This window comes from Ascaphus truei, chromosome 2 (assembly GCF_040206685.1).
Source record: "Ascaphus truei isolate aAscTru1 chromosome 2, aAscTru1.hap1, whole genome shotgun sequence".
Lineage (NCBI taxonomy): Eukaryota > Metazoa > Chordata > Amphibia > Anura > Ascaphidae > Ascaphus > Ascaphus truei.
This window is the reverse complement of record NC_134484.1, coordinates 46,082,595-46,110,356: the sequence shown is the minus strand read 5'-3', so window position 1 is coordinate 46,110,356 and position 27,762 is coordinate 46,082,595. Positions and strand designations below refer to the sequence as shown.

General features: G+C 43.8%; 1 protein-coding gene across 1 annotated transcript in view; it reads left to right on the top strand.

Annotated features, from left to right (window-relative positions):
• COLEC10 (collectin subfamily member 10) overlaps positions 1-22,629 on the top strand; it is a 110,968-nt gene extending 88,339 nt beyond the window's left edge. Inside the window, exons 4-6 of the mRNA XM_075582394.1 lie at positions 12,491-12,544; positions 17,153-17,248; positions 20,385-22,629. Of these exons, the coding sequence (XP_075438509.1) occupies positions 12,491-12,544; positions 17,153-17,248; positions 20,385-20,776 (542 nt within the window). The 3' untranslated portion in view covers positions 20,777-22,629. The remainder of the gene's footprint in view (positions 1-12,490; positions 12,545-17,152; positions 17,249-20,384) is intronic.
• The last annotated feature ends 5,133 nt before the right edge of the window (positions 22,630-27,762 follow it).

Sequence of the window (27,762 nt, the reverse complement as noted above, 5' to 3'; positions counted from 1 at the left end):
TCGGAGACATCGAATTGTTCCTAAAGTTCTTTAGGTGGAAAGGGGATCCGTAAACGAGCAGTTCCTTGGTGAGTACAGTTCTAGGAAATAAGAGTGGTAGAAGAAACATCCTTGGTACATGGCTCGCCCCGCAAAATGACTTGGAAATCCAGGGCTGTGAAGAACCAGAGGGTTCCAGAGCAGAAACGGCAGAATAACCCCTACAGGAAGCCCAGTCTTTAATAAAGGAACCTGAATCTAGGATCAGCGGCCCTGATAGTTGATCGAATACACCAGGAGGAACTTTGTAACAGAAAAAGTCTTGGCTGACCACTGCATGTTGAAATTTGCGAGAAATTTTTCCTCTAGAAGGCTCCCAGGTAATGGTTAGTAAGGGTATAGGCTGGTTGGAAGCATCTCCCGGTATTGGTATGGAAGGTGACAAGGCAAGCAGTAAACCCGGCATAGGGACCAAAATCTTGGGATACGTACAGAGTATTTCCAACTGAGAGGAAATAACAGGGGCAACCGAAAATTCCGAGGGACAAAACCATGGTTTAGCAGGAGCAGAGAAGCAAACAACAGTAGAGCTCTCCAATACTGGGAAATCTTCATTGGGAGATAGTATTGTCAGTGAATCAGGAATAGTCCTTGGGATCTTCAAATCAGTAGCTTGAGAAAAAGGCAGAGCCAGGGTAGTGGTGGGAGGGAAGCTAACATCAGAAGCTGAAGTCTGTACCTCAGTGACAGGGCCTTGAGAATCAACAAGCAGCAAGTATGAACTATGAAAACTCTTATTGACAGGCACCTTAGGAGTACAAGGAGTCTTTTCCGAAACTGCAATGGCCCTAACCACAGGGGTACCTAACCTGACAAAAACATGAATTGGTGTGTTTTCTAGTGCAAAATCTCTGATCACAGGACTCCTAACCGATAGTGAGGGTGTCTGGGTTTGATTAGAGAAAAAATCAGATGTATTGATAAGTGACTTAGAAACAATTACTGAGGTTCTAGATTTGCTGGACATGTGAGAAAAAATACCCTTTAAGACAGGAGCTTTAATTTCTTCCCAGAGTAACCCCATGTTTGCTGGGACATATTTAGACACAGTACTGAGGGACTGGGTTTCAGCAAAGGCAGGGCAGCTAAATAGCTCAGATTTGAACCCCAGGACTTGTAATATATGCATGGTGACCTCAGACAGTACTAAGGAAGTGACCACAGATATGCTGATCCCTGGAGAATTAGCCTGGACAGAGAAATCAGGGGGACCCCCAATCAGGCTAACCATTGTAGGAAGAGCTTCAGAATCAGAAGGAGAATCATTACCTCTCAGAGTCTCAAAACTAGAAAGACACAATTCAGCGAAAAGGGAAACAGTGTGCAAGCTTTTTACTAATCTATATGAAAAAGCGTCACTTTTGGGAGAAAACCGTGCGTCAGCAAACATTCCTGGGAACATAATATGAACCCCAGGAGAGACATACAGACTACTGTATGCTTTTAACCCTAAGCTTAAAGAGGAGGAGAACTCAGACAGTACACGGGGGTGAATCATAACTGTACTGGTCTCTGAAGTAGGTATTTGGTAAGGAATGTCTGGGAAACCAGAAATTACTGCAGACTCCATAATGTGGGAACTATGCGCTGAAGCAGGGATCACCGCTATGTGGGCGACAGGCTGGTTCAGCGAAACACCCGGGAGAAGGAACTCTGCGAGCAAGCTTAGGGGAAAACCTGACTCCTGAATACATTTATCAGGAACCAGAACTTTAGCCGAAGTCTCCGGAGACGAAACTGCGGAAACTTGAGCTGAAGCAGGGGATTTATAGCAAAGAATATCTAGGGACTCCGTACGGTTATGGGAATCCCTCAATGCAACCTCTGCTGTCTGACTTGTGGACTCATTCTCTGAGGCTAACACGAAGGCATTAACTTGGAGGCAGCAAGAATTTACAGGGGTTAATGCAGACAATGCCTGAGAGTAAAACATAGGTAATCTTCTCTCTGTATTAGGAGAGACCAGGAATCTCTCGTCTGAAGCTAGGGGCGTGACCATGGCTGACAGAGAACAGGGATTTACCAAAGGAAACTCAGAGAGCTGCCCCACAGAGGTTAATACAGAAATAACCCTGGGAACAGAACTTAGGGATTCTTTCTCTGACGGGGAAAGCGCACAGGACTGCCTAGCAGAGTTTAAAGCTGGAAAACCCTCAAGAGCTGGAGTGACAGATTCGGAGTTAGAAATAGGGGAACAAAGGGACTTATTCTCTGATAGTAGAACCTTAGTGTTGGCTAGTGAAACATATGTATTCTCCAGGGGAACCTCACAGGACTGCTCGGCAGGGGTTAAAGCTGGAAAACCCTCAAGACCTAGAGAAAGGACTTCTGAGCTAGAATTAGGAGAACTAATGAACTTATTCTCTGATACAAGAACATTAGTGCTGGGTAGAGCAACATATGTATTCTCCAGGGGGACCTCACAGGACTGATCGGCAGGGGTTAACGAAAACATATCATTGGTGTCAGGGAACCCGGCCATACACTCAGGGCAAGGATCCGTGGTAGACCAGGGATACAGCCAAGCGGCAGCGAAGCTGGCGAGGGGAGGATCCTGTTCCTTTATGCAAATGTCCAATGTCATGGAAAGGATATGGAGTGTTTTTTGGGCATCAGCCAACATGAGGAGAGGGTCCTCTTTTGCTATATAAATGTCTAAAGACAAGGCCAGGGAAGAGAGTTCCTTTTGGGCGTCGTCCAATTCTAAAGGGTACACATTTTCCCAAGTTAAAGGGTAACCAGGAAAGCAAATACAAGCGGCCAGCGATTGTTTTAAGTCCCGGAGGCGGTAAACCTTCATCATGAGATCATTACGGCATTTGTTTTGCAAAGGGGTTAAACCTACAAACACAATCAGATCTTCAATCAGGGGTATTATCTCACATAGAAACTGGTATTCACACTGGGACTGGTTTACAGGCTGGGACAGGCTTTCAGACAGAAACTTACCAACCCTCACCACAGGGCGGTCCGAGTTTGTGCGGCCGAGCATACTGTCAGGGTTCTGCTCGCCACAAACCAGGGTCGGACCGCGAGGCTGAGGTGGGGTTGTAAAAGCACCGACCTGAGACCGCGCAGGCTGATCCGGATTGCGCAGTTCGTTGTCAAACGTAGCAGGATCAGGAAAGGAGAAGACAGCGTCGTCGTTGTACAAGCCAGGGTCAGGACAGGAGATATCAGGATAAACATTGTTCAGGCAAGAGTTCGGCAACAGGTAGTCAGGAGAGCCCCGCTTCAGCTTAGGAGCGCGGGGTTGGCCTCTGCGCGAGCGACGACCATGGCCCATGGTACTGGTCACAGGAGATGGTAGGCAGACCAGAATAGCACACCGCTTTGCTGCACGGGTGCACCAGTGCTACAGCGCAAGAGTCCTGAGCGGGCTAGGGAATCCTCTGTTTCAGCGCAGGAACCAGGACACGGCCTCTCTAGATTAGGGAAAGAGTAGGCCCCAGGAACCAGGAAGCTGAAGATACACAGGGAAACCTCCGCTTCAGTGCAGGAATCCAGGAGACTGAAGAACGCAGGGACGAAACATCCGCTTCAGTGCAGGAATCCAGGAGGCTGAAGGACGCAGGGACGAAACCTCTGCTTCAGCACAGGAGAACAGAAGCTGAAGGACGCAGGGGATACCTCCGTATCAGCATAGGAGAACAAGCGGCTTGAAGGGAGCTGAAGGACGCAGGGCGGAACCTGGTATCAGCATAGGAGAACAAGCGGCTTGAAGGAAGCTGAAGGACGCAGGGCGGAACCTGGTATCAGCATAGGGGAACAAGCGAGAGCTTGTGGCAAAACAGTAGACATCCAGTTAGGACTATGCTCGGCAGGGAGCATTATGGGAAGACAGTACTTAAAGGCCAGCGGGCCAATCCCCGGAGGGGGGTGTGAAGGTACTGCTCCAATGAATGAATGCAAGTCTAGGTTGCAGTGATAGGCTGCACAGCTGCAGTAGATACCAGAGGGAGTGTGTTGCTTTGGTGAGTGAATCCAGGCTGCAGCAAACATCAGGAGAGGTGCTCCAGGACTGCACAGGTCTCCAAGGTAAGGCAACCAGTAAACCGCGGAGCGGATTCCTTACACCTATACCTGGATCTCCTCTTACCTCTCCCATCGTACCTTCAGTGTCTCTTTTGCTAACACCTCCTCCTCCTCTATTGATCTCTCTGTGGGGGTACCCCAGGGCTCTGTCCTGGGACCCCTTCTCTTTTCTCTCTACACACTCTCTTTAGGTGACCTAATCACATCTTTTGGGTTTAAATATCACCTCTATGCTGACGACACACAAATTTACCTTTCAACCCCTGACCTTACACCTGTTATACAGACCAAAGTTTCTGAATGCCTCTCTGGAATATCATCCTGGATGGCCATCCGCCGACTGAAACTTAACATGGCAAAAACAGAGCTCCTTATACTACCTCCCAAACCTGGCCCTACTACATCCTTCCACATTGCTATTGGAAATACGATCATTCACCCAGTAGCCCAAGCACGCTGCCTAGGGGTCACACTTGATTCCTCTCTCTCATTCTCCTCTCATATTCAAAACGTTTCTAAAACTTGTCGCTTTTTCCTCCGCAATATCACAAAGATACGCCCTTTCCTCTGTTACTCAACTGCTAAAACTCTGACTCAGGCCCTCATTCTCTCACGTCTCGATTACTGCAACCTCCTGCCTTCCGGCCTTCCTACCTCTCACCTGTCTCCCCTACAATCTATCCTAAACACTGCTGCCAGAATCACTCTACTCTTTCCTAAATCTGTCTCCGCATCTCCCCTCATGAAATCCCTCTCCTGGCTTCCGATTAAATCGCGTATCTCACACTCAATTCTACTGCTCACTTTTAAAGCTTTACATTCTTCTGCCCCTCATTACATCTCAGCCCTAATTTCTCGCTATGCACCATCACGACTCTTGCGTTCTTCTCAAGGATGTCTTCTTTCTACCCCCTTTGTATCTAAAGCTCTCTCCCGCCTTAAACCTTTCTCACTTTCTGCCCCACACCTCTGGAATGCCCTTCCCCTCAATACCCGACTAGCCCCCTCACTATCCACCTTTAAGACCCACCTTAAGACACATCTGCTTAAAGAAGCATATGAGTAGCACTGGATAATCATGGACACATGACACAAAGCTTGACCCCCTGCAGATGCACTTACTAGTATTCCCTCCTACTGTCTCTGTACGTTCTCCCTACCTACCAATTAGATTGTAAGCTCCTCGGAGCAGGGACTCCTTCCTTAATGTTACTTTTACAGTATGTCTGAAGCAATTATTCCCATGATCTGTATTTATATTTGTTATTTATATGACATGTATTACTACTGTGAAGCGCTATGTACATTTTATGGCGCTATACAAATAAAGACATACATACATACATACATACTGCATTCTTCCAGATCTAACTCTCGAGCTTCACACAGAAGACAGGTAGGGAACACCTCCCCTCCAATGTATAACATTGCGGGAATGAGGGTACCTGGACATTGAGGGACTGCGGATCAGGTAAGATCCCAGGCGAGGTTGCTGCTTTAGATATTGTGATGCGGGGGTGTCCAGGCACTAGTTATGGGGTTCAGGAACATTTACACACACATACACACACACACGTAACAAGGACTAATGGTAGTATAATGTAATACAATAAATAAACTAATGTCAAAAACGAATGTTGTTCTTACTAGGAATTTTTTCATTTATTTTTTTAAAGCGGGGCTGGGGGTGGGACTAGGGGCGGGGGTAGGTGGCGAGTAGATTTTTTTGTTCGGCGAGTAGATTTTTGGGTGATTTGTCGAACACTGTGTATATATATATATATTATACATACATGTAGTACTGCTTCCCCCTGACCCACCACCCCCTCCCCCCTCTGTGAGATCTTGCTATTGCTACAGGTGTATTGGTGCTTGTTCCTGTGAGGGTCCAGGAGAGATGAGCTTTTGCGATGGTAAGGGGAAACAAGACAGGCTTTTGGTGATTCTTCAGGTTGTTTTCGTGGTGTCAGCGCCTCAAGTCACAGAAGGATCCAGGTTTCCTGGAGCTGAAGGCATGTCTCAACCCCAGAAGGGGGAGACCTCAACTGCATGTCTCTACCCCAGGAGGGGGAGAGCTCAACTGCATATAATTTGGAACACTTCCTCCCTAAGGCACAGAGAGGGAGGGCACTATGTCTGCACCATGATTGGCTATACACAGGCCCAGTTTCACCTCCACCACTGTCACTCAGAGAGGCAGCATGAGGGGGGGGAGGTAAATCCACAGGATAGCCTAACACCGTCAAACCACCCCTTCCTCCAAAATCCCTGTCCCTTAAGTCAGTTGACAAAACAAGGGACATATCAGCACTGGGAAAATGGGATAGTAGAAAAACGGAATCAGCAGGGGAAACAAGAGCCTGGATACTGTCCTCCACAGGGATGACCTTAGGAGTATAGGCCGGTGATTGGTGCCTAGAAGTATCCCAGACAAATCCCTCTGAAGTGGGCTTAACCTTACCCCAAGGTGGCAGTATTGGTGCAAACATAGTAGCCTGGGAAAGGACATGGGCAGCTGGGGCTGGTGAACAAGGCCTAACATTGTCCATGGCCTGTCCATAGGGTGCGGGCTTACCACGGCCCTTAGGGAGAGGTAGTGGGGTGGTATCTGGCGTCCGACGAACCCTTCATCTGAGCGGGGTCTTGTTGGGGGCAGGGGCAGTAGTGAACTGTCCATCACTCACCCCTGAAGGTCTCAGCGGGGGTTCCGCACCTTGCGCGGCCGCCATCTTGCTGACATCATCATGGCGGACCGATCTCGCGAGATCTCCAGGCAGGCACCAGTCTGGCGGTGCGGATGACGTCACATCTGGAAGTGCATCACCCCGCGGTACACCGAACAAGGCCCCGTCTGGCTCCTCATCTGGATAGGCCGCAGGAAGACCCTGTGTGGAGTAAGAGACAGGAGCCTCACCAATCCTTAGGTAGGGAGCATCTTCTGGCTCCATAGGATCCTCCGCAGGCGGCTCCTTCACTGCTCCGGCGTCTTCCTCGGGCGTGAGGCTCCTCTGGGGCTCCGGATACACCACGGCCTTCTGGATGTACGCCTCTGGATCGGGACTCCACCTCCGACTGCAGGTCAAAGTTGGTCTTTCCTCCGCAGGTCTCGAAAGGTATTGAATTATATTGTGTTGCTGATACATTCCATTATAGGGGTAGGTCTCAGTTCACCTAATTCTGTTTGGTTAAATGTTTTTTGGGAGGTGTCAGACCCCTCCTTTCAGGTTCTGAGCTCCTTGCTCATTCCCCAGAATCCCTTGCTGCAGAAGCACTCTATGGCAGGAGATAATGGGGAAAGCAGGGTTGCATACCTGTCTGAAACATGTGAATGTGCTCATAAGTGATTTTTTAATTTTCTGTATGCTATACCGTGGAGGGTTTTTGTCGCTTTTTTTTTACTCACCATAACTTATTTAAGGTGTTCTTAAAACCTATCCCAGCTTCAATTTGCAAAGCTAGCATAATCAGACTCACACTGATTAGACCCAAAAGGTTGAAACAGCTGTCGGTGAGTAGTTTACTGGCTATGCATTTTACCCAGGCTATACTGGAAAGCTGTGTAATGCAGCAGGTATAACATTCTAGGGGTCCATGTCAACATAGATTTGATAGAAAAGTTGACACTGTGGGCTTGTTTGCATGTCATTTCCTAGAATCCCTTGCTGCAGTCAATGCATTGTATGCTAGGAGGTAATAGTGAAAGGCAGTGTTGCAGATCTATGTATGACTGTGCTCACAAATGATTTTGTAATTTGCTGTAACCTAACTTAGAATGTGTAGGGCAGGGGGTTAGAGACCTAAAAGGTTCTTCCTTCCTCCAACTCACAGAGAGTATACAGCAGCCTGCACGACAAAAGAACTGTGATACCTCTAACTCAAAAATCTTTTGGTGTGTTTTGAAGAAGGACACCCCTCACTGGTGGAAAAGCCCTTAAGGGCAGGGGCGGACAGATTAGCGCTATTTTGCCACTAGGGCTGCTTGGCCAAGTGGAGAAGTGGGAATAGCCAAAATGCCCAAGGTACCGCACAGGGAAAAAGGCAGCGAGGGAACACTTGGGGAAGGCAAATAGAAAAGGGGCACTGGGTGAAGGTGCAGGAGAGTAATCGCAGAGGGTAGGCGCAAAAGGAAACACTGCCAGGGTGTTGAAGTGACATGCTGGTGCAGGCATAGCAGGCAGCATTCTGGATTAAGGAAGTATAAGGCAGTCAAGTAAATGCTACTTACAAACCAAGCTTGGTGAGAGCAGCATTAATGATCCTGAGCCGAGCCGTGCTACCGCATGGTAGAGTGCGGGCTAGCAGTCTGATTTCGCAGCTTGCTTAGGAGTCATGGTAATACTGCTATTTGAAGTTAAAACAGGTAATAAAGCAGCCTGCTTTGCTTCTCCCCCAGACTTATATTGTAAGCTCTTTGGATTAGGGTCTCCCTCTGCCTTATGTTATTATTTACCTGTTGTGCTTATCTCCATTGTTTGTATTTTATTTACATTGTATTGTAATTTTGTAAAGCGTTGCTGTGACAGGGCCTTTCCCCTGTCTAAAAGGCTTCCAAAATGCATTCTGTCTTTAGCTGTTGAGTCCTGCTTTGAGCTGGTTAATTTCATCAGGAGCTAATTGACCAGTCTCCACCTGTCTCGTCAAGCAGGCTTTAAAGCCAGCTGCACAGACTGCAGGGGATCTTTAGCATAGGGAGAGTCTGTGCTGCCAGAGAGATCCCAGGGGAAGAGAAACTCTGTTCCAAGGAACACTGGTCTCTGGTTGGTAAGAGGTATAGCCTTGCAGCCCTCAGATAGGGACTGCTGAATGACAGCCAGTCCCCTACATGGGGTTAGGCCTAGTTTTTGTTTTCTGCTCTAATTTTGTTTTGCTGATATCACGCTGGTTTCTGTTTGTTTAAAGCTGCTGGCTGGTAAAGTCTATGTTTATTTCTTCTAAAACTTCTATGGTGTTGTATCCTCTGCATACATCTTCTATACAGTAGTTGCATACACTGTTGATGATATATATGTACATGAAATTATACATCCATATACAAGGCAATCATAAGCATTCAGCCTTCCAATTACCTTTCTCCATTGTGACAGTAAAATGAATGCAAAATACTGTATGTTCTATTTGTGATTATCCATCAAGTTATGTCAATAAAATGCAGGTTACAAACCTTATTCAGGAATGTAGAATATTGAAATAGGCTGTTGAAACTTTTTACACAAAGCTGTTATATAACTATAAACTCGCCCACATTTAGAGGTAACCAGAACAAGGTTTCAGGTTATAGAGTCATTAGTCACGCTACAAACATTCTTCCATCTCATCTCTACATCACCAGATATACATAGATAAAACATAGAAAAAGTACCTAAATTCATCTACTCTTAAAGAAACATCCAGTGACAAAACTGTAAGATCAATAGATTGCCATTATACAGTATGTACATTTGTGTGAAAATGAAAGTACACCCTGTTTGAATTCTATGGTTTTACATATCAGGACATAATAATCATCTGTTCCTTAGCAGGTCTTAAAATTAGGTAAATACAGATGAACAACAACACATGACATATTACACCGTGTCATGATTTATTTAACAAAAATAAAGCCAAAATGGAGAAGCCATGTGTGAAAAACTAAGTACACCTTATGATTCAATAGCTTCTAGAACCACCTTTAGCAGCAATAACTTGAAGTAATCGTTTTCATGTATGACTTTATCAGTCTCTCACATCGTTGTGGAGGAATTTTGGCCAACTCTTCTTTACAACGTTGCTTCAGTTCATTGAGGTTTGTGGGCATTTGTTTATGCACATCTCTCTTAAGGTCCAGCCACAGCATTTCAATCGGGTTGAGGTCTGGACTTTGACTGGGCCATTGCAACACCTTGATTCTTTTTCAGCAATTCTGTTGTAGATTTGCTGGTGTGCTTGGAATCACTGTCCTGTTGCATGACGTATTTCGGTCAAGCGTTAGCTGTCAGACAGATGGCCTCACATTTGACTCCAGAATACTTTGGTATACAGAGGAGTTCATGGTCGACTCAATGACTGCAGGGTTCCCATGTCCTGTGGCTGCAAAACAAGCCCAAATGATCACCCCTCCACCACCGTGCTTGACAGTTGGTATGAGGTGTTTGTGCTGATATGCTGTGTTTGGTTTTCACCAAACGTGGTGCTGTGCATTATGGCCAAATATCTCCACTTTGGTCTCATCTGTCCAAAAGTCTTGTGGTTTGTCCAGATGCAACTTTGCAAACCTAAGCCGTGCTGCCATGTTCTTTTTAGAGTGAAGAAGCTTTCTCCTGGCAACCCTTCCAAACAAACCATACTTGTTCAGTCTTTTTCTAATTGTACTGTCATGAACTTTAACATTTAACATGCTAACTAAGGCCTGTAGAGTCTGAGATGTAACTCTTGGGTTTTTGCAATTTCTCTGAGCATTGCACGGTCTGACCTTTGGGCGAAGTTGCTGGGACGTCCACTCCTGGGAAGATTGACAACTGTCTTGAATGTTTTCCACTTTTAAATAATCTTTCTCACTGTAGAATGATGGACTTTAAATTGCTTGGAAATGGCATTATAACCCTTCCCAGATTGATGGGCAGCAACAATTGCTTCCCTAAGATCATTGCTGATGTCTTTTCTCCTTGGCATTGTGCTAACACACTGTCACGGCTGTGCTCGCCACAAACCTGGGTCGGACCGCGTGGCTGAGGTGGGGTTGTAAAAGCACCGACCTTAGACCGAGCAGGCGGATCCGGATTGCGCAGTTCGTAGTCGTATGTAGCAGGATCAGGATAGGAGAAGACAGCATCGTCGGTGGACACGCCAGGGTCAGGACTGGAGATATCAGGGTAAACGTTGTTCAAGCAGGAGTTCGGCAACAGGTAGTCAATAGAGCCCCGCTTCAGCTTAGGAGCGCGGGAGTGGCTTCTGCGCGTGTGGCGACCATGGCCCATGGTACTGGTCTCAGGAGGTGGTAGACAGACCAGAGTAGCACACCGCCTAGCTGCACTGGTAAACCAGTGCTTCAGCGCAAGAGTCCTGAGCGGGCTGGGGAATCCTCCGTTTCAGCGCAGGAACCAGGACACGGCCTCTCTAGATTAGGGAAAGAGTAGGCCCCAGGAACCTGAAGATACAAAGGGAAACCTCCGCTTCAGTGCAGGAAACAGGAACAGACCGCTGCGTGAATATAGCAGCCGGTCACAGGAAACAAGGATCTGAAGTAACAAGGAGAGTACTCAGCTTCAGCACAGGAAACAGGAACTGACCGCTGCATGAGACTAGCAGCCGGTCACAGGAACCAGGGGGCTGAAGACAACAAGGAGAGTACTCCGCTTCAGCTCAGGAACAGACCGCTGCGTGACACTAGCAGCCGGTCTCAGGAACCAAGGCGACAGACAAGACAAGGCTTATGGCAGAACACAGAGACATCCAGGAAGGACTGCTTCTAGGAGAACGTCCAGACTTCTTAAAGGCATAGTGCCAGAAACAGCAAGGTGCAGCAAAACTAAACATAACATAAGGGTTCTTAGTCTAATCCATTGGCCAAGGAATTATAAGCCTGCTAACACGTCAAGGTGAACCCTACTAAGCAGGTACCTACACTACCCGACGGTAAACTAACCTCAGTAGTATAAGAGTGACTGTCCCAGTCCTCCGGAATCCACAGGAGATAAGTAAAGGTCCCAAGGAGGCAGGAGCAGTATGAGATGAGTACCAGCAGACACCAGGGCAGGCAGCAAAAGACTAATAGCAGAGAGAAAGTCAAAGAGGCTTACTTCCTGTCAGGAGGAAGAGGGCAGGGTTTGCCAGAAAGCAAGATGGCGTTGCTTGCTTCAGAATCCTTAAAGACACAGGATCTTGACTCGCAGCTAGAGGGCGGCGATCAGAAGTAAACAGGTAAGGAAGGGACACGCCGCAGGGGGCGTGTTCCGCGCATCGTTACACACACGCCTGAATGCTCCAGACCAGCAAACTGCTAAAACTTTGGATTTTATAGAGGTGGTCATACTTGCTGATGATCAATTAATCAAGGGCATTTGATTAGCAGCAGCTGTCTGCTACTTAGCATCTTAATTCCTATGGAAGAAGTAAGGGTGTACTTAGTTTTTCACACATAGCTTCTCCATTTTGGCTTATTTTTGTTAAATAAATCATGACACGGTGTAATATGTCATGTGTTGTTGCACATCTGAGGTTGTATTTACCTAATTTTTAGACCTGCTAAGGAACAGATGATTGTTATTATGTCCTGATATGTAAAACCGTAGAATTCAAAGAGGGTGTACTTTCTTTTTCACACAACTGTATGTACATTAGACTTTTCTTGATACATCTTTCATTTGCAATATTGTACATCTTTTAGCTGGTAAAAGTCTGAAAATAATTCCATGCACTTTTTATTTGACTTTTCTTTTAGGAGACAAGGGATATACAGGCTTACCTGGACTTGCAGGAGGGAAGGGAAAAACAGGTACTGTAACATTTTAGCATTGAAGAAAGTCAACGAAATGTCTTAATTATATTTTTGTAAATAACCCATTAAATCCCTAATGTTATTTTAATATATAAAATCAAATTACTCCTGTATTAAAAATGTCCATAACTAAAACCTATTGGCAAACAAATCTGATGTGTAGATAGCTTCTATATTGCTCCAGTTTTCATTGATAAAATGGGATTTAGAGAAAGCTAATAAAGGAATTGACAATGCACCTAAACTTTAGTACTTAACCGGTTAGAGCATGCGACCACTATGACACATATGTAGAAAATGGACATTGAGTGGACCTAATGGAATAAAGAATGGCATTGACTAAATCCTAGCTAACAAGATTCAAGACTGCACAGTCCTTAACCGTGTTGACACATTGAGTGATCACAGGTTGGTTTGCTGCAAATTACAATGTAATGCAAAGATGGAAAGAACATGAATTAAAAAGAAGTGTCAGGGTCTCCTAGACATCCGGCTCCTAGCGGTAGTTCCTTTCCTTGTCCACCGGGTGTGCTGCTGCTTTCTGTCTGCTCTGGGGTTGGTCTGTCAGTCTCTCGTCTTTTTGCTCCTGTTCTCTGTGCTTATAGTTCCTGCTTCCTGTTTGGTTCCTTGCCTTTGCTTAATGTCAGACTCCATGCCATTGCCTATGCTTCTGCCACAGCTTGTTCCTATATCTGTTCCTGTACCAGTCCTGTTCTGTATTGAAGTCCTGTTCATATTAAAGGCCCTTGCTATTTAACTAGCTTGCCCCAATCTATTTCCTGCTAGCAAGTCCCAGATCTGTCCCTGCTCTGTAGTCTCAGTTCCTGCTCCCCTGCCCAGTTCCTGCTCTGCTGTCCTGCTGCTGCCTTCCTATTGCTGAACCTCTGCATGTTGCCATGACAATCCTGCTTGCTGCCTGCCATCGACCCCTGCTTGCCCACGACGATCCTGCTTGCTGCCTGCCACCGACCCCTGCGTGCCCACGACGATCCTGCTTGCTGCCTGCCACCGACCCCTGCTTGCCCACGACGATCCGACTTGCCACCTACCTCAGCCTGTGACCCCAACAATCTTGCCTGCTCTCGCTGTTCCGGCCACCGAGGTCCTACCCACTCCTGGAGTCTCCCTCGTGACAAGAAGACAAAAACAGTGAACATCAATAGCCTCAAGAATAACAGCAGAGAATTTTTCACTGGAACTGAAAAATCGCTTCAGTTTGTTTGACACTTTAGCAAACAATTTTAAAGAACTCACGGTATGAAGAGTGTAGTTGGAAAAAGTAGAGTAAATCCATGCAAAACTCTTTACAAGTTGCTCGAAGAATGGGAAAATTCCAGAAAAATTGATTAATGCCATAGTTATGCTCATCCACAAGAAAGGAGTCAAAGAAGACCTCAAGAACTACAGACCAATCAGTCTATTTCCAATCACTTACAAGATTTTTATGAAGATACTCCCTAATTAGCAGCAACAGACCCTGGACTTCTCTCGACCTAAAGAACAAGGGGGGATTCATAGTGCATACAACACAATGGACCACGTCAAAGTCGTGCAATTAGTAATTTCCAGAAGCAATGAATATAATGTACCACTCATATTTGGATTTCTAGATTTTTCATTCTGTCTAAACCTAACGGGATTTTGAATGCATTAAGAAGACAAAATGTTCAAGAAGCGTACATTGATATTATAAGGAACATTAGTGAGACTATCACGTCAACCATTAGATTACATGACGATACATGCAAAATTAGGATCTGCAATGGAATGTGACAGGGAGATACCATGTCACCAAAACTTTTCACAGCAACACTTGAAGAATTGTTCAAGATATTGAATTGAAGAAAAGAGAATCAAAATCCACTGTAAATACTTGAATTGCCTACTATTTGCTGATTACATTGTTATTATTCCACAAGTCCAGAAGACCTCCAGAAACAAATCAGAGACATCGCCAAAGCAAGTAAGGTAGGTCTCCATATGACTCTCCACAAGATGAAAATAATGTTCAACAAATGTGTCAACTCTGCAAAGATCGAAATACCGGTAAATGGAATAGAACTAGAAGATGTTGAAGACTGTATACCCTGGCTGGCAAGTAAGAGGAGAATGATGATGGGATGGAGTTCCTTTAGAAGAAACAAGATAATCTTTCCAGGGAACCTTCCATAGTGTCTCAAGAGGAAAGTTTTCGATCGGTGTATTTTGCTTGTGCTCACGTATGGATGTGAAACTTGGACCCTAAATACAAAGACATCCAGAAGCTTCAGATAACTCAAAGAAGTATGGAGAGATGTATGCTGAGTATTACCCAGAGATAGAAAAAATAATGAATCAGTTGAAAACCAAACAAAAGTCTGTGACATCATCACAATGGTGAAGAAATTAAAATGGCAGTGGGCTGAACATATCACACAAAGAACTGACGATTATTGGACAAAGAGGGTACTTGATTGGATCCCAAAGAAAATTAAAAGACCAAGACGATCAATAGTAAGATGGGATAATGAAATCAGAAAATGTGTTGGAGCAACATGGAGAAGAGAGACTTAAAACCACAGTATCTGGAAGGTCATTGGGGAGGCCTTTATCCAGCAGTGGATCGAGAAGGGCTGAAGATGATGATGATAATGAGATGTATAACTTTCATTCTTTAAATGGACTATACATTCATGGTAATTGTATATAATTTGATATATGAATATAATGTATACTAATAGTGTATATCTTATACAAAAAAGTACATACACTGAACAAGTGTCATGTTTAAAAAAGGTAAAAATGTTTAAGGTAACTAAAAAAAAACAGCACATAGTGATGATAATGCAAAAAAATATATTACCTGGAAAAAAAGTACCTATAGCGCTGGGAAATAAAAAAACAGAGAAACAGAACATACTGAAATCTGTGTGGGAACTGGAATAGACCCCCTCCGTTGAAGAAACTCAAGGAAAGAAATCCTTTGGCACAATGGACTGTGCTGGAACTGGAACCGTCAGCCAGATGAATAAAGATGGTCATCTGATTCTCTATTTTTTCTTTCCCAGCTCTATAGGTTCTTTTTCTCCTGGAACTTTATTTTTCTCTTTGGGGTGAGAGAGTGAACATGAGATGCAGGGACAGATAAGGATTGTTTTATCTTTCTATATCTATTTCCCTTGCAGTGATTTAAATCAGTGATTTGTCACGCTTTTTTATTCTCTCTCCTAAAGAAATATTATTAAATCTAAACATCTTACGGTATGTAGAAAAAAGCTAACCAAAACATCAGTTTTTTCAACATACCGTAAGATGTTTTGATTTCTTATATATTGTTTGCATTATCATTACTGTTTGCTGTTTTGCTCCCTATTTTGTGTGGGAATTAACTTTTGTTTATACTTATACAAGCTCCAAAACCTCAGACTCTATCTTAACCTTCACACATGTGCCCAGAACATACACTTCCTTAAGGAAGCCTATTAATTAGCTTCCATATACCTTCACTTTTCTTTCTCCTGACTCCAACATGACATCTATAATCCAATGCTTGGAAAAACATGCTAGTTTCACCCCCCCAGTTTACCTTGTGTTTCTACTCTCCTCTTCATTCTATGTTATAAGCTCCCTAGAGCAGGGACCTCCTTGCTTATTGTACCCCTATATGTTAATGTGGTAATATTCCCTAAATCTGCTATGGAATCTGTTCACTTAAGGGGTTTTGGTCCTTAGAGGGTTCACCGTATGGGTTTCTGAAGTGTATGGCCCCTCTCCCATCACATCGTACAGGGTGACTGGGCAGAAACTTAGCCAGACCCACCTTCTAGAAGGTGTTTAGCCTGTCACCTGGTACAGGATATGGATAATCTAAACCACTCCCCCGGTAGGCATGGTGACCTGTGATGTCACCAGATGGTGTATATATAGGGAGGTAGAAGTTCTAGATTCAGGTTCCCAGGAGGCGAGACAGAGATGGGGGATATCACTGTACATAAAGTGTGGTATTATATGTGCAATGATTTATGGTCACTTTTGTTGTTTTACAATTAGGGAATGTGTCCCTTATTTAGGATAAGGCCATGCTATGAGTGCGAGTCGCTTCCCAGCCAATGATGGGGATACACATAGTGCTCCACTGGAGGTCCCTTGAATATGGGCCACGGAGTCACAATGGACCGGCGTTAGAAACAGGTCCCCGTGGGATATAGGAGAGTCCCATCTGCTAGACAAGGGACTGCCATACCCAAGACATAAAATGGGAACAAGAAATGTGCCTTTTTGGAATGCTCCCCTGATCACCCAAAGATGTAGTGTGTCTTATACCTAATGTAACAATAAAGCTGTTATTGAATGAGAAAAGTTCCTGGCACCCATTCTTTATTACCACGGTTTATAAACCCAGCCTACATGGATGCCAGCACCCTGATAAAGGTAAAGAGAGACACTGAGCACCATTTGTACAGAAGTAATACATCTTGATGTGACACTTTTGTGCCAGGTAAGGAGGGGTTACAATAACAATACCAAGCTTGTGTATAGCCATGACACACACCTCCTCCAAATAATTAGACAAAATAGTTGTTACTATATATATTTTATTGTTTGTTTCATGGCTCTTATAACCAGGCAGCTTCTGTGATTGTGGAAGATACCGTAAAGTAGTGGGACAGATGGATGTCAATGTCGCTCGTCTCAAATCATCTTTAAAATTCGTAAAAAATGGTAAGCATTCACAATTAGGAGCCTTAAAAGAAGCAGTTCTCCCCGGGCTAGGGCCTTTGCTTTTTACCTGGACTACATGTTATTCGGGGGAAGGACTGCCCTGAGCTCACTAGTGGAAGACACTGTTTCAGAAGATATTCTCTGCGGATTTATCAGCACTGTACTTTGGGAAATCAAAAATTGCCACCAACTATGGTCAGTAATTGAAAATTGACAGTGAATATTGACTAAACCAAAGTACTAATAGTAAAAACAGTGTCATCCTGCTCCAAGGGCCATATGGTTCAGATAAACTCAAAATAGTCTTCTTAGAAGATTGTCCCTTTTATACATCATGATTAATTAAGAAAGAAGGGTGTGTAGCGCTATTGGAGGGAGAGGGAGTAAACAATGTGACACCTTCTTTGGACCAACAGGTAGTTCATAAATGACAAATTGTGGTTAGAAGCCAGAAAGTTACACCAATTTAGGAGCTTATTCTATACCCCACGATGCAGCTATTTTGGCCATTTTTGGCCAATTGTCCATTGACTTCAATGGGGACGTTTGGACTAAAACGGCTCGATCGGCTGCTTCGGCACGTATCAAATGAGACCCTTAATCTGATCAGATTTTTGGATTGGAGGGGAACAAAGTGATGCACAAATTGGCACATCTCAATATAATCTGTACGTTATAATCTGTATGCAGCTCCTCCCTAACTTCTACTACTGACACTCCCTAAATTGTAAGTTAACACATATGGGCAAAAATTTGAGCGAAGAGCCTGGTACATTAAGAAGAAAAACACTATTTGTGTCACCTTTTCTCCAAACTTTATAATTTGTACATAGCCCCCAAGATTTGTTTGTTGTACTTTGAATGTCATGTAATCAGATCTAAAATACCAATTCATGAGATTTTCTGGGTGTAATCACTCAGGAGTGTTAAACCGCGACTTTTTTCAGCTTCATAATTTACAACAGGAGTGGCCAACAACATAAGATAAGCCTCTAGGTTTTAAGGATATCCCTGCTTCAGCCACTGGTGCTGAAGCAGGGATATACTTAAACCTGCCCTTTTGGTGGCGCTTGGGTACTACACTTGGTGTAGTCATTATGAGCTATGTGTGTACATTAAAAGGTAAGCCTCACATGGGTGTAGATAAAGTTTAAAACAGTGACACAGCTTTCACATGTACAGTTTTTCAGACACTGATATATGTTAAAAGACATTGGGTATCGCTACAACTTTTTTTATACGTAGAAACATAAAATGTTATAATTTAATAAATATTAAATAGATGTAACAATGAAATGTTAGTTTTGGAAACTGCCAAGCAATTGACAAAATATACAACATTGAGAGTCGGCGGTATTTTTAAATGGATTTCTTTCATATGCATTGAAGCAGGGGTGTAGGCAAGGCTCGGGGGCCGGTGCTCTTCGGGGGCCCGCTTTCCCCCCTCCCCGTGTTGGCGGCCCGGCCTCGTGCCTGCACATTAATTCCCTGCAGCGGGCATGAAGCAAAGAGGGAAATCCCTTCCTCTGCAGGTGGGCGGGTCCTGGGTTGGTGGGAAGGGGGTGGGCCCTGAGATGCAGTAGGGAGGACAGAGAGGAAATTCCTTCCTCTGCAGAGCCTCTGTAGGTGGGCAGGGCCTCAGGTAGTGCAGTGTGTGGCTGGAGCTGCAGCCTGAGAGACAGGCTGGGAAAGGTGAGAGGGAAGGGGAAGGGTTAAAGCACAGGGGTAAAAACAGACATGAAAGGGAAGAAGACAGAAAAGAAGAGACATAAAGAGAAAATGAAGTGCAAGAGAGAAATACATAAGAGGGGAAAGAAAGACATGAGAGAGAGAGCGCGAGCAGAGAGCAAAGAGGGAGACTAAAGAGAGAGACCCCAGAAAGATAGAGAGAGAGAGGCAGAGAGAGAGGCAGAGGGGCAGAGAGAGAGGGGCAAAGAGAGAGAGAGAGAGCGAGAGGGCCAAAGAGAGAGAGAGGGGCACAAAGAGAGAGAGAGGCAAGGACAGAGAGATAGAGATAGAGAGAGGCAAGGACAGAGAGAGAGGCAAGGACAGAGAGAGAGAGAGAGAGAGAGAGAGGCAAGGACAGAGAGAGAGGCAAGGACAGAGAGAGAGAGGCAAGGACAGAGAGAGAGAGGCAAGGACAGAGAGAAGGAGGCAAGGACAGAGAGAGAGAGGCAAGGACAGAGAGAGAGGCAAGGACAGAGAGGCAAGGACAGAGAGAGAGGCAGGGAGAGAGCGAGAGAGGCAGAGAGATAGAGGCAGAGAGAGAGAGAGAGAGAGAGAGAGAGAGAGAGAGAGGCAGATAGATAGAGGCAGATAGAGAGAGAGGGGGGGGGGCAGATAGAGAGAGAGGGGGGCAGAGAGATAGAGAGGGGGCAGATAGAGAGAGAGGGGCAGAGAGAGAGAGAGAGAGAGAGAGAGAGAGAGAGAGAGAGAGAGAGAGAGAGAGAGAGAGAGAGGGGCAGAGAGAGAGAGAGCAGAGACATGAGGGGGCCTTGAAAATGTTTTTGCCTGGGGGCCCACACGTCTAGCTACGTTACTGCATTGAAGCACGGACTGTACTCACAATCCCAAATGATTTCCATTCTGTTCTGCAACCTGTTCTGCAATACTGTCATGGAGAATATACAAGTATTAATGTTTCAAAAGATATAATGAAATACTGTAAATGAAGACTATTGTATTGTATTAAATGTAATTACCAATATAACTTTTAGTCCCATCTGGCACTGAAGGGGTAAAAAACAGGAAATTCATAAAAAAAAACTTTAGAGCATCAATATTGTAGATGACTTGCCTTTGAGCAGCTATGGATTTATTCATAGTTACATATTCGCTTTGTTTTAGAGTTTTTCTCTTGTCCTCAGCAAACCCAACTCTGAGCACGTTTCTCCAATAGCTTTGTTTTAAAATTAATATTTTTCAGCTCTCTGAGTTAATACAATGGGTGCTTTATTTAGCAAATATGAAGCAAAATAACACATATTCACAACTCAACATACAGTAATAGGTCCTTTTTTCTCAAGATCACTCTATGCAGTTAAATTAATTTACACATGGTAAATTAAATGCTATGCTTGTCTGTGAAAAACAAGATGCTACCACATTTAACATATCTCTGCCCCTCTCTTTCAAGTGATTGCCGGCATCAGGGAAACAGATGAGAAGTTCTACTATATTGTAAAAGAAGAACGGAACTACAGGGACGCCCTGACTCAATGCAGGATCAGAGGAGGCACCTTGGCAATGCCCAAGGATCAAGCCACCAACACTCTGATTGCAGATTACATCTTGGACATGGGTCTTTTCAGGGTATTTATTGGAATAAATGACATTGAGAAGGAAAAGCAGTTTATGTACACAGACAACACCCCCCTGCAGATCTACAGCAGCTGGAGAGACGGGGAACCGAATGATGCATCGGGATATGAAGACTGTGTGGAAATGCTCAGTACTGGTGTTTGGAATGATGTAGAATGCCACCTGACTATTTACTTTGTTTGTGAGTTTCTGAAAACGAAAACATAACTGTGGTTCACTTCACTGCTGAATAAAACAAGCATAAGGGTTTCCCATACATATATTCTCTACACTTATATGAATTAGACACTTTGTAGGTTATTCCAAATATTATTATCATGCATGTATAAGGTGCTTACATATTTCACAGTGCAGTACACTGCGGTGTGAAGACAATAACAATCAATCTACAACATTAACATACACTGGTACAGTATGGTCCTGCTCCTTAGAACTTACAATCTAAAAGCAAGACAGAGATGTAGTAAATATCAACCTCCTTCCTTTCCTTTCCCTTCAGTGATGTCCTCTTCTCGCCCTAACAAACCACTGCTTATCTGTAAAGTCACCTTACCATTAGTGGTCATGTTCACTCACCAAGGTACAAATCATATTGTTTCTTTGCTCAGCTCCAAGTGTGCTTGTACTTACCTTCAGAAATGTAGAAGCACGAGCACACAGCATGGCCAGTGCTAGGCATTTCAGCACTCCCAGATGTGATGTGGAATGTGCTAGGGCTAAGATTGCAACATTTTACAGTATGGACATTGATACATCACCCACAGGTACACTCTCTCCTCCCAGCCAAACTGACAATGGTTAATTGTATATTCTGTGTATGCACCAAATCCCATGTCATCTCCCCAATTCCAACATACATACAAATACCACTTGTGAGCACATTCACATGTCTCAGGCAGGTCCACATACCTGCCTTTCTCCATTACCTTAGCATTGAATGCTTTCAATGCAGACAGGGATTCCTGGGTAATGATATGCAAACGAGCACAGTCTCACTTAGCATTGAATGCTTTCAATGCAGACAGGGATTCCTGGGTAATGATATGCAAATGAGCAGTCTCACTTTTTACTTCATATCCATTTTAACATGGATCCCTATAAGCATATGCCTACCATATTGCAGAGTTTTCATCGCAGCCTGGGTTAAAGAAGTGCATAGCCAGTAAACCTACTCACAGACAGCCATTTCAATCTTTTGTGTCTCATCAGTGTAAGGCCTCAATTATACCAAAAACTGCAGAGATACAAAGCGATCCGGTGACGTCGCGCGCACGAAAAAACAAATGAAACAAAACCACGAAGAGTGCACATGCCAAGCGCGACGTAAGCGGCGCTACATACTGCAGAGCGTTTGTCTCTTGAGGAGATTTCAGTTGTTTTTTTTCGCACTACGGCCACATCACATGATTTGCACGGCCAATCACAGTGCATCTTCAACAAACCAGGAAGTGAAGAACTGTGCAAGTCTCCCTGCAGTAGCTCTACAAATCTCTTCTGCATGTGACGTCACTGGATCGCTTTGCAGCTCTGCAGTTTTTGGTATAATTGAGGCCTAAGGATGGTTATACTGGCCTTGCAATGTAAAGCTGGTAGTGGTTACAACCAGACAGGAAGTAAGTTATGGTGAGCACTTCTTTAACTAAATAAAATAGTCTTCCTAAAAGAAGTGTAATCATACAATTTGGTTATTTAGGTTTCCTTGGAAATCAAGCAGAGTTTTCATTTGATTGGTGTCTCTGAATGGAGATGTGCTTTTCAAAATGCCAAAATTTGGCATTTCACATAAACTATTCCATCGAAGTCTATGAGAAGCTGATGCTAAAACCTATTGTGACTAACTCCATATCCAGTAAATATCTCAGAAAATCAGTGAGAGTTGACTCGTCTGCAGACACCAAGATGTAACTCCTTAAACATGTCACTATCATTAGTTCATGTTGGTCCTCTTTACAGTAAATGTTGCTTTGTGGGGTGATCTGTATATGTTCAAACATTACAGACCCATTTTCTCAAAGAAATGTTGGTATTTTTGCCACTTTAATAAAAAATAAAACAAAGTACCATATGACCACTTATGTTTCAATTTTTGGGTGCTCAAAACAGTGCATTGCTGGACTTCAATGATATCGTTCCTGGCTAGCAGGATATTAAATGCCAATTGCCATTTTCTAAGCACGTCGGATTCCCTCATGTAAATGACCACAGAAATGCACTTGGAGATGCATTTCATGTGTACTTGGCATGTTTTTAAATAAAAGGCGCAGGCAGGGAAAAGCAGAAGTCACATGTCTCTTCCCAGCATTAGTATGCATTTGAAAAACAATATAGTACAATGTTTCTGCTTAATAAAATATTTCTTCTTCTTCAAATGTAGCTTTTAAATGGAATTTTGTGTTAATGCGCATGAACATTAGGTAGTTTAAATGTTGGTTAAATGTACAATTTCTCTTGTCCTTATTCAATACAGTGAGAAGCAAGGTAATTATTAGTTAACAAAGCATTAACTTGCATTCAAACACAATAAGTGACATTAAAATGTAGTTATTTGTGAGTTGCACTGCTTTTCATTACATTAAATAAGAGGGTCTATTTCAGGGTACATCAACTAGTTTTCCAAAGAGGCCAGATCCATGTACGAGTAGATGGGCCACAAGCTTATTGTTATGTAATTTTAGATATAGTTAAAGACTTAAAGATCACTATATTGCAACATTTTGCAGGCATTTATAGCATTTGTACCATTTATATTTACATTGCCTTAACCACCGGCTCCTACGGCAAATTGTGATCGCGGCAACCCCTTATATGTGAACTTACTGTAACAGGAGTCCTCATCTTCCATTTCCCTATGTGTCAGATTGCGTTGAATGCGATCTCCCCCGGAAAATGAGCACAACAAGAATACGACGTAGCCACTACCACATAGAGCCCGTGGAGTACCAGACCCCATGGCGTGGTGACTACATTCTGGGGCAACCACAGGGTTAACTTACACGTTAATTTTAGTGCAAAGAATTGCACTTAGCTGCCCAAGCAACTAGTGTAAAATTAGAAGGAGCAAAGAGACTAAGGGCCACATCAAGGCCCGTTGCATATTGAAGAGCACTGGTCTATGCTTTGCGCAGGGGTGCGCAAACTAGGGGCGCCAGTAGTCCAATCCAGAAGTCTTTTATGACTTCTGGTGTCTGCCGCTGCTACAGTGCGCTCCTCCCTTCCCCTCTTCCGCCGTCCAACTCCTCTGGCGCCCTGCTCCTCTCTGGTGGGCCACCATCATCTCCCGCCACTGTCCTGTGCCACCACAATGCTCCACTTCCGAGGTCCTCCTCTGGCAAGGTCCTCCTCCATGGAAGCCAGGTAGGCATTGCTGAGGGGGTGAAAGGATGAGGTGGGATGAGAGGATGAGGGGGGGGAGGGTAGAGAGAGGATAAGGGGGGATGGAGAGGGGGAGGAGAGAAAAAAATTGTAGTCAGTATTATCTTATACTACTCACTGATCTATTTAAAAAATAAATAACATTTGTCATGTTTTACTGTTTTAAAAATGTTGAAATATGCAAGTAGTTTTACGTATTTGTATTCACATCTATATTGTAGACTGATTAATAATAAAAATAAATTTATGTGAATTGGATTACATCAGGCAGGGGGAGCCCGACAAATACCATGGATGAAAGGGGGGGCCCGGCGTAAAAGTTTGCTCACCCCTGCTTTGAGATGTTCTGCTAACTTTGGCAGTGAGATAGATGAATCATACTTTGCTTATAGTAATGGAGGTGAAAATGATGCATGCAGACTTCATGAGAACGATACAAGAAATCCAGAGAACATGCATTATTTTATTACATGTTACAAAAGTGATCCAACATTTCGGTCCTCAAGTACCTTCATCAGGGTCCGAAACATAGGATCACTTTTGTAACATGTAATACAATAATTTTGAACTTGCAAAATGTGTATTCTCTGGATCTCTTCTATCGTACTTCATAGGGCTAGGTTCCCAGTGGCCGCGGCTGCGACAGAGTGCGCGGCGCACACAAGGTACAGCCGTCTTTTGACCCAGCCACAGTAGCTACATGCGCGCCCCGGCACAATGCGCGATGCGCAACCACATTTTGCAAAGACAATGATTTTGTCTTTTCTTGTGGCGACGGAGTGCTGGCCACGTCACGGCGGTGGTTCAGCCAATGAGGGCGAACCAGCCGCGTGGTGTCATGGCCGCGCCCCCGCCACGCCTCCCCGTCGCGAGTTGCCTGGAGCCCACCAGGCCATGCTGACTCAGGTAACGAGCGCCGATAGGCACCCCGTCGCGCGCGCAGCACACACACTGGGGCCTTAGCCTTAGTGTATGTCTACAAATCTATAAGGCACCAACTGGTAAGTGGTAACATTATTACAATTTTTGGTGGAATTTAACTAATGTTTAGGTAAATAAGGGTGTAGTTTTTTTTCTCAATATGACTACATAAGAACTATTGTACATATGCTTAATTACAGCTTGTAAACCGTATACTACATTTTAAGCATTTGTATTATGTTGTTGTGTCTGCATCTACTGTATGAAGTGCAGAAAAATATTTATGCATACATACAGCATATTCCCTATACCAATTTTGACATCTGAACACTATGTGCTATTGCCGCATTTCTATGTTCATCACTCCTACAGATCACAAGTTAATCAAGTTTGGCCAGTCACACTCCCATAAACAAAACAAGCACATATTGTAGAAACATTCACACCCAATCCAGTTTCTTTCTCTACCTTAGTTACTGTAACTATCTGTGTGTGCTTAGGCAGGACAGGTATACAGTATCACTGCCAAACTTGACAATAGTTTTTGGCACTGTACAGTATGCTGTGTTTCTGTGCACTCTGCTTTTAGCTTTCCACAACAACATTTAAATTGGCTTATCCAAATTTATATTACACAGTCATAGGGCAATTTCCTGAATTGCCTCTGCATTGCATCGAGAAGCAGTGAAGTGTAGGACAGAAAAAGCAATGAGACAAAGCGTTTTTTCAGGATATGCAGGTGTAGCAAGGGTTGTGCTCCAGCTGGCAAGTTATGGTGGAATATTCTGTGATTGTTTGCGTTATCAGTGCCATTGAATCCTGTGACAACTGTGTGATATTCTGTAGGTAAAATAAAACGTGTTATATCTGAACTATATCTATGTCATGAAAGTAAGATGACTTTAAACAAAATCTATTTTATTAGAGAAGTGGAAGTTTATTAATTACTAAATAAATATTCACATGCAAAAGATTCTGGGCCATATTTACTAAACAGTGCTGTGTCATAAGACACCGTCTGCTGTTTTAAAGTGTCTTCTAGCACTGGCTCGTGTCTAGAGCTGCCAAGTGACTTCTCCAAAAAAACTGGACACAATGGTGAAAGGTGTGACATGCTCGAGATACACACAAGCTGCCCAACACCTAGCAATAGCCCTGCTCCGGGAAATCCTGCAGCCCCCCCAAGCCGTCAGGTCAATATGTCAAGGGAGGTAATATCGGTATACAAATACACGCCCAGAGAGATATGATATACACATACATGTTTATTTAAAACCAGAGACAGCACATAAAACACAGACAAAGCTCAGTTTTAGCACATCCAGTGAAAATCATACACGGTACAGTGCCTAAATATACATGTATAAATATCTATTATGTAAAATGGTCTTTTAGTTTGACATTTTTGGCCAAAATTGTTGTAAGCCCCTGAGCCCACGTCACGGCAGACCACAATTCAGGGGTCCCTAACGCTAATATAAATTCTTAATAACCTGTGTAATAACAGGAAGAATGATTTATAGTAAATCTGTCAATATTAGTTGCAAAGTTCTAAGTCTGATTGAAGCCTTTATTAACCTGTACATTACCAGGAAAAGCACTCTGTATTAGAGATGTCACAACCATCCTGCAAGCAAACAAGTTCCCGTGTGTGGAAGATGCGATGGAGTGAGCCCTTAACCATTTAAATGTGGGAGGGGGTGAGCTTAAATTAAGTAGGAGGTTGCCAACCTCCAATCAGCCAGGACTAGCTGAAACACAATTGTAAAATATACTGGACACCTAACAAGCTCCTATTGAACCCCCAAAATAACCACAACATATACATAAGCATATGAGTGTCACAGAGGAGTGCTACTGAGCATGGCAATATATATTTAAAACCAGAGACAGCACATAAAACACAGACAAAGCTCAGTTTTAGCACATCCAGTGAAAATCATACACGGTACAGTGCCTAAATATACATGTATAAATATCTATTATGTAAAATGGTCTTTTAGTTTGACATTTTTGGCCAAAATTGTTGTAAGCCCCTGAGCCCACGTCACGGCAGACCACAATTCAGGGGTCCCTAACGCTAATATAAATTCTTAATAACCTGTGTAATAACAGGAAGAATGAGGTGTCCAGTATATTATACACATACATGCCCAGAGAGGTAATACCGGTATACACATACACGCCCAGAGAGATAATATGATATACACATACACGTCCAGAGAGGTAATACCGGTATACACATACAGGCCCAGAGAGATAATATGCTATACACATACACGCCCAGAGAGGTTATATGATATACACATACATGCCCAGAGAGGTAATATCGGTATACACATACACGCCCAGAGAGGTAATATCGGTATACACATACACGCCCAGAGAGATATGATATACACATACACGCCCAGAGAGGTAATATCGGTATACACATACACGCCCAGAGAGATATGATATACACATACACGCCCAGAGAGGTAATACCGGTATACACATACACGCCCAGAGAGATAATATGATATACACATACACGCCCAGAGAGGTAATATCGGTATACACATACACGCCCAGAGAGATAATATGATATACACATACATGCCCAGAGAGGTAATATCGGTATACACATACACACCCAGAGAGGTAATATCAGTATACACATACTGTACATGTCCAATATTACCTCTATTTATTTACTGGACAGAGTTTCCAAATACAGGACAGACCAGTTCAATACTGGATACCTGGCAACGATACTTGTGTCTTTTTGCATAGCGCAGCTTAGTGAAGGTGGGCCATTCTGTCTTTGTGTTCCCATGTTCATTTTTAGCATGAATATGTATGCTTTCCATTTAATTAATAATGAAGGTAATTACTAATGATTTTATGCATTATGCATA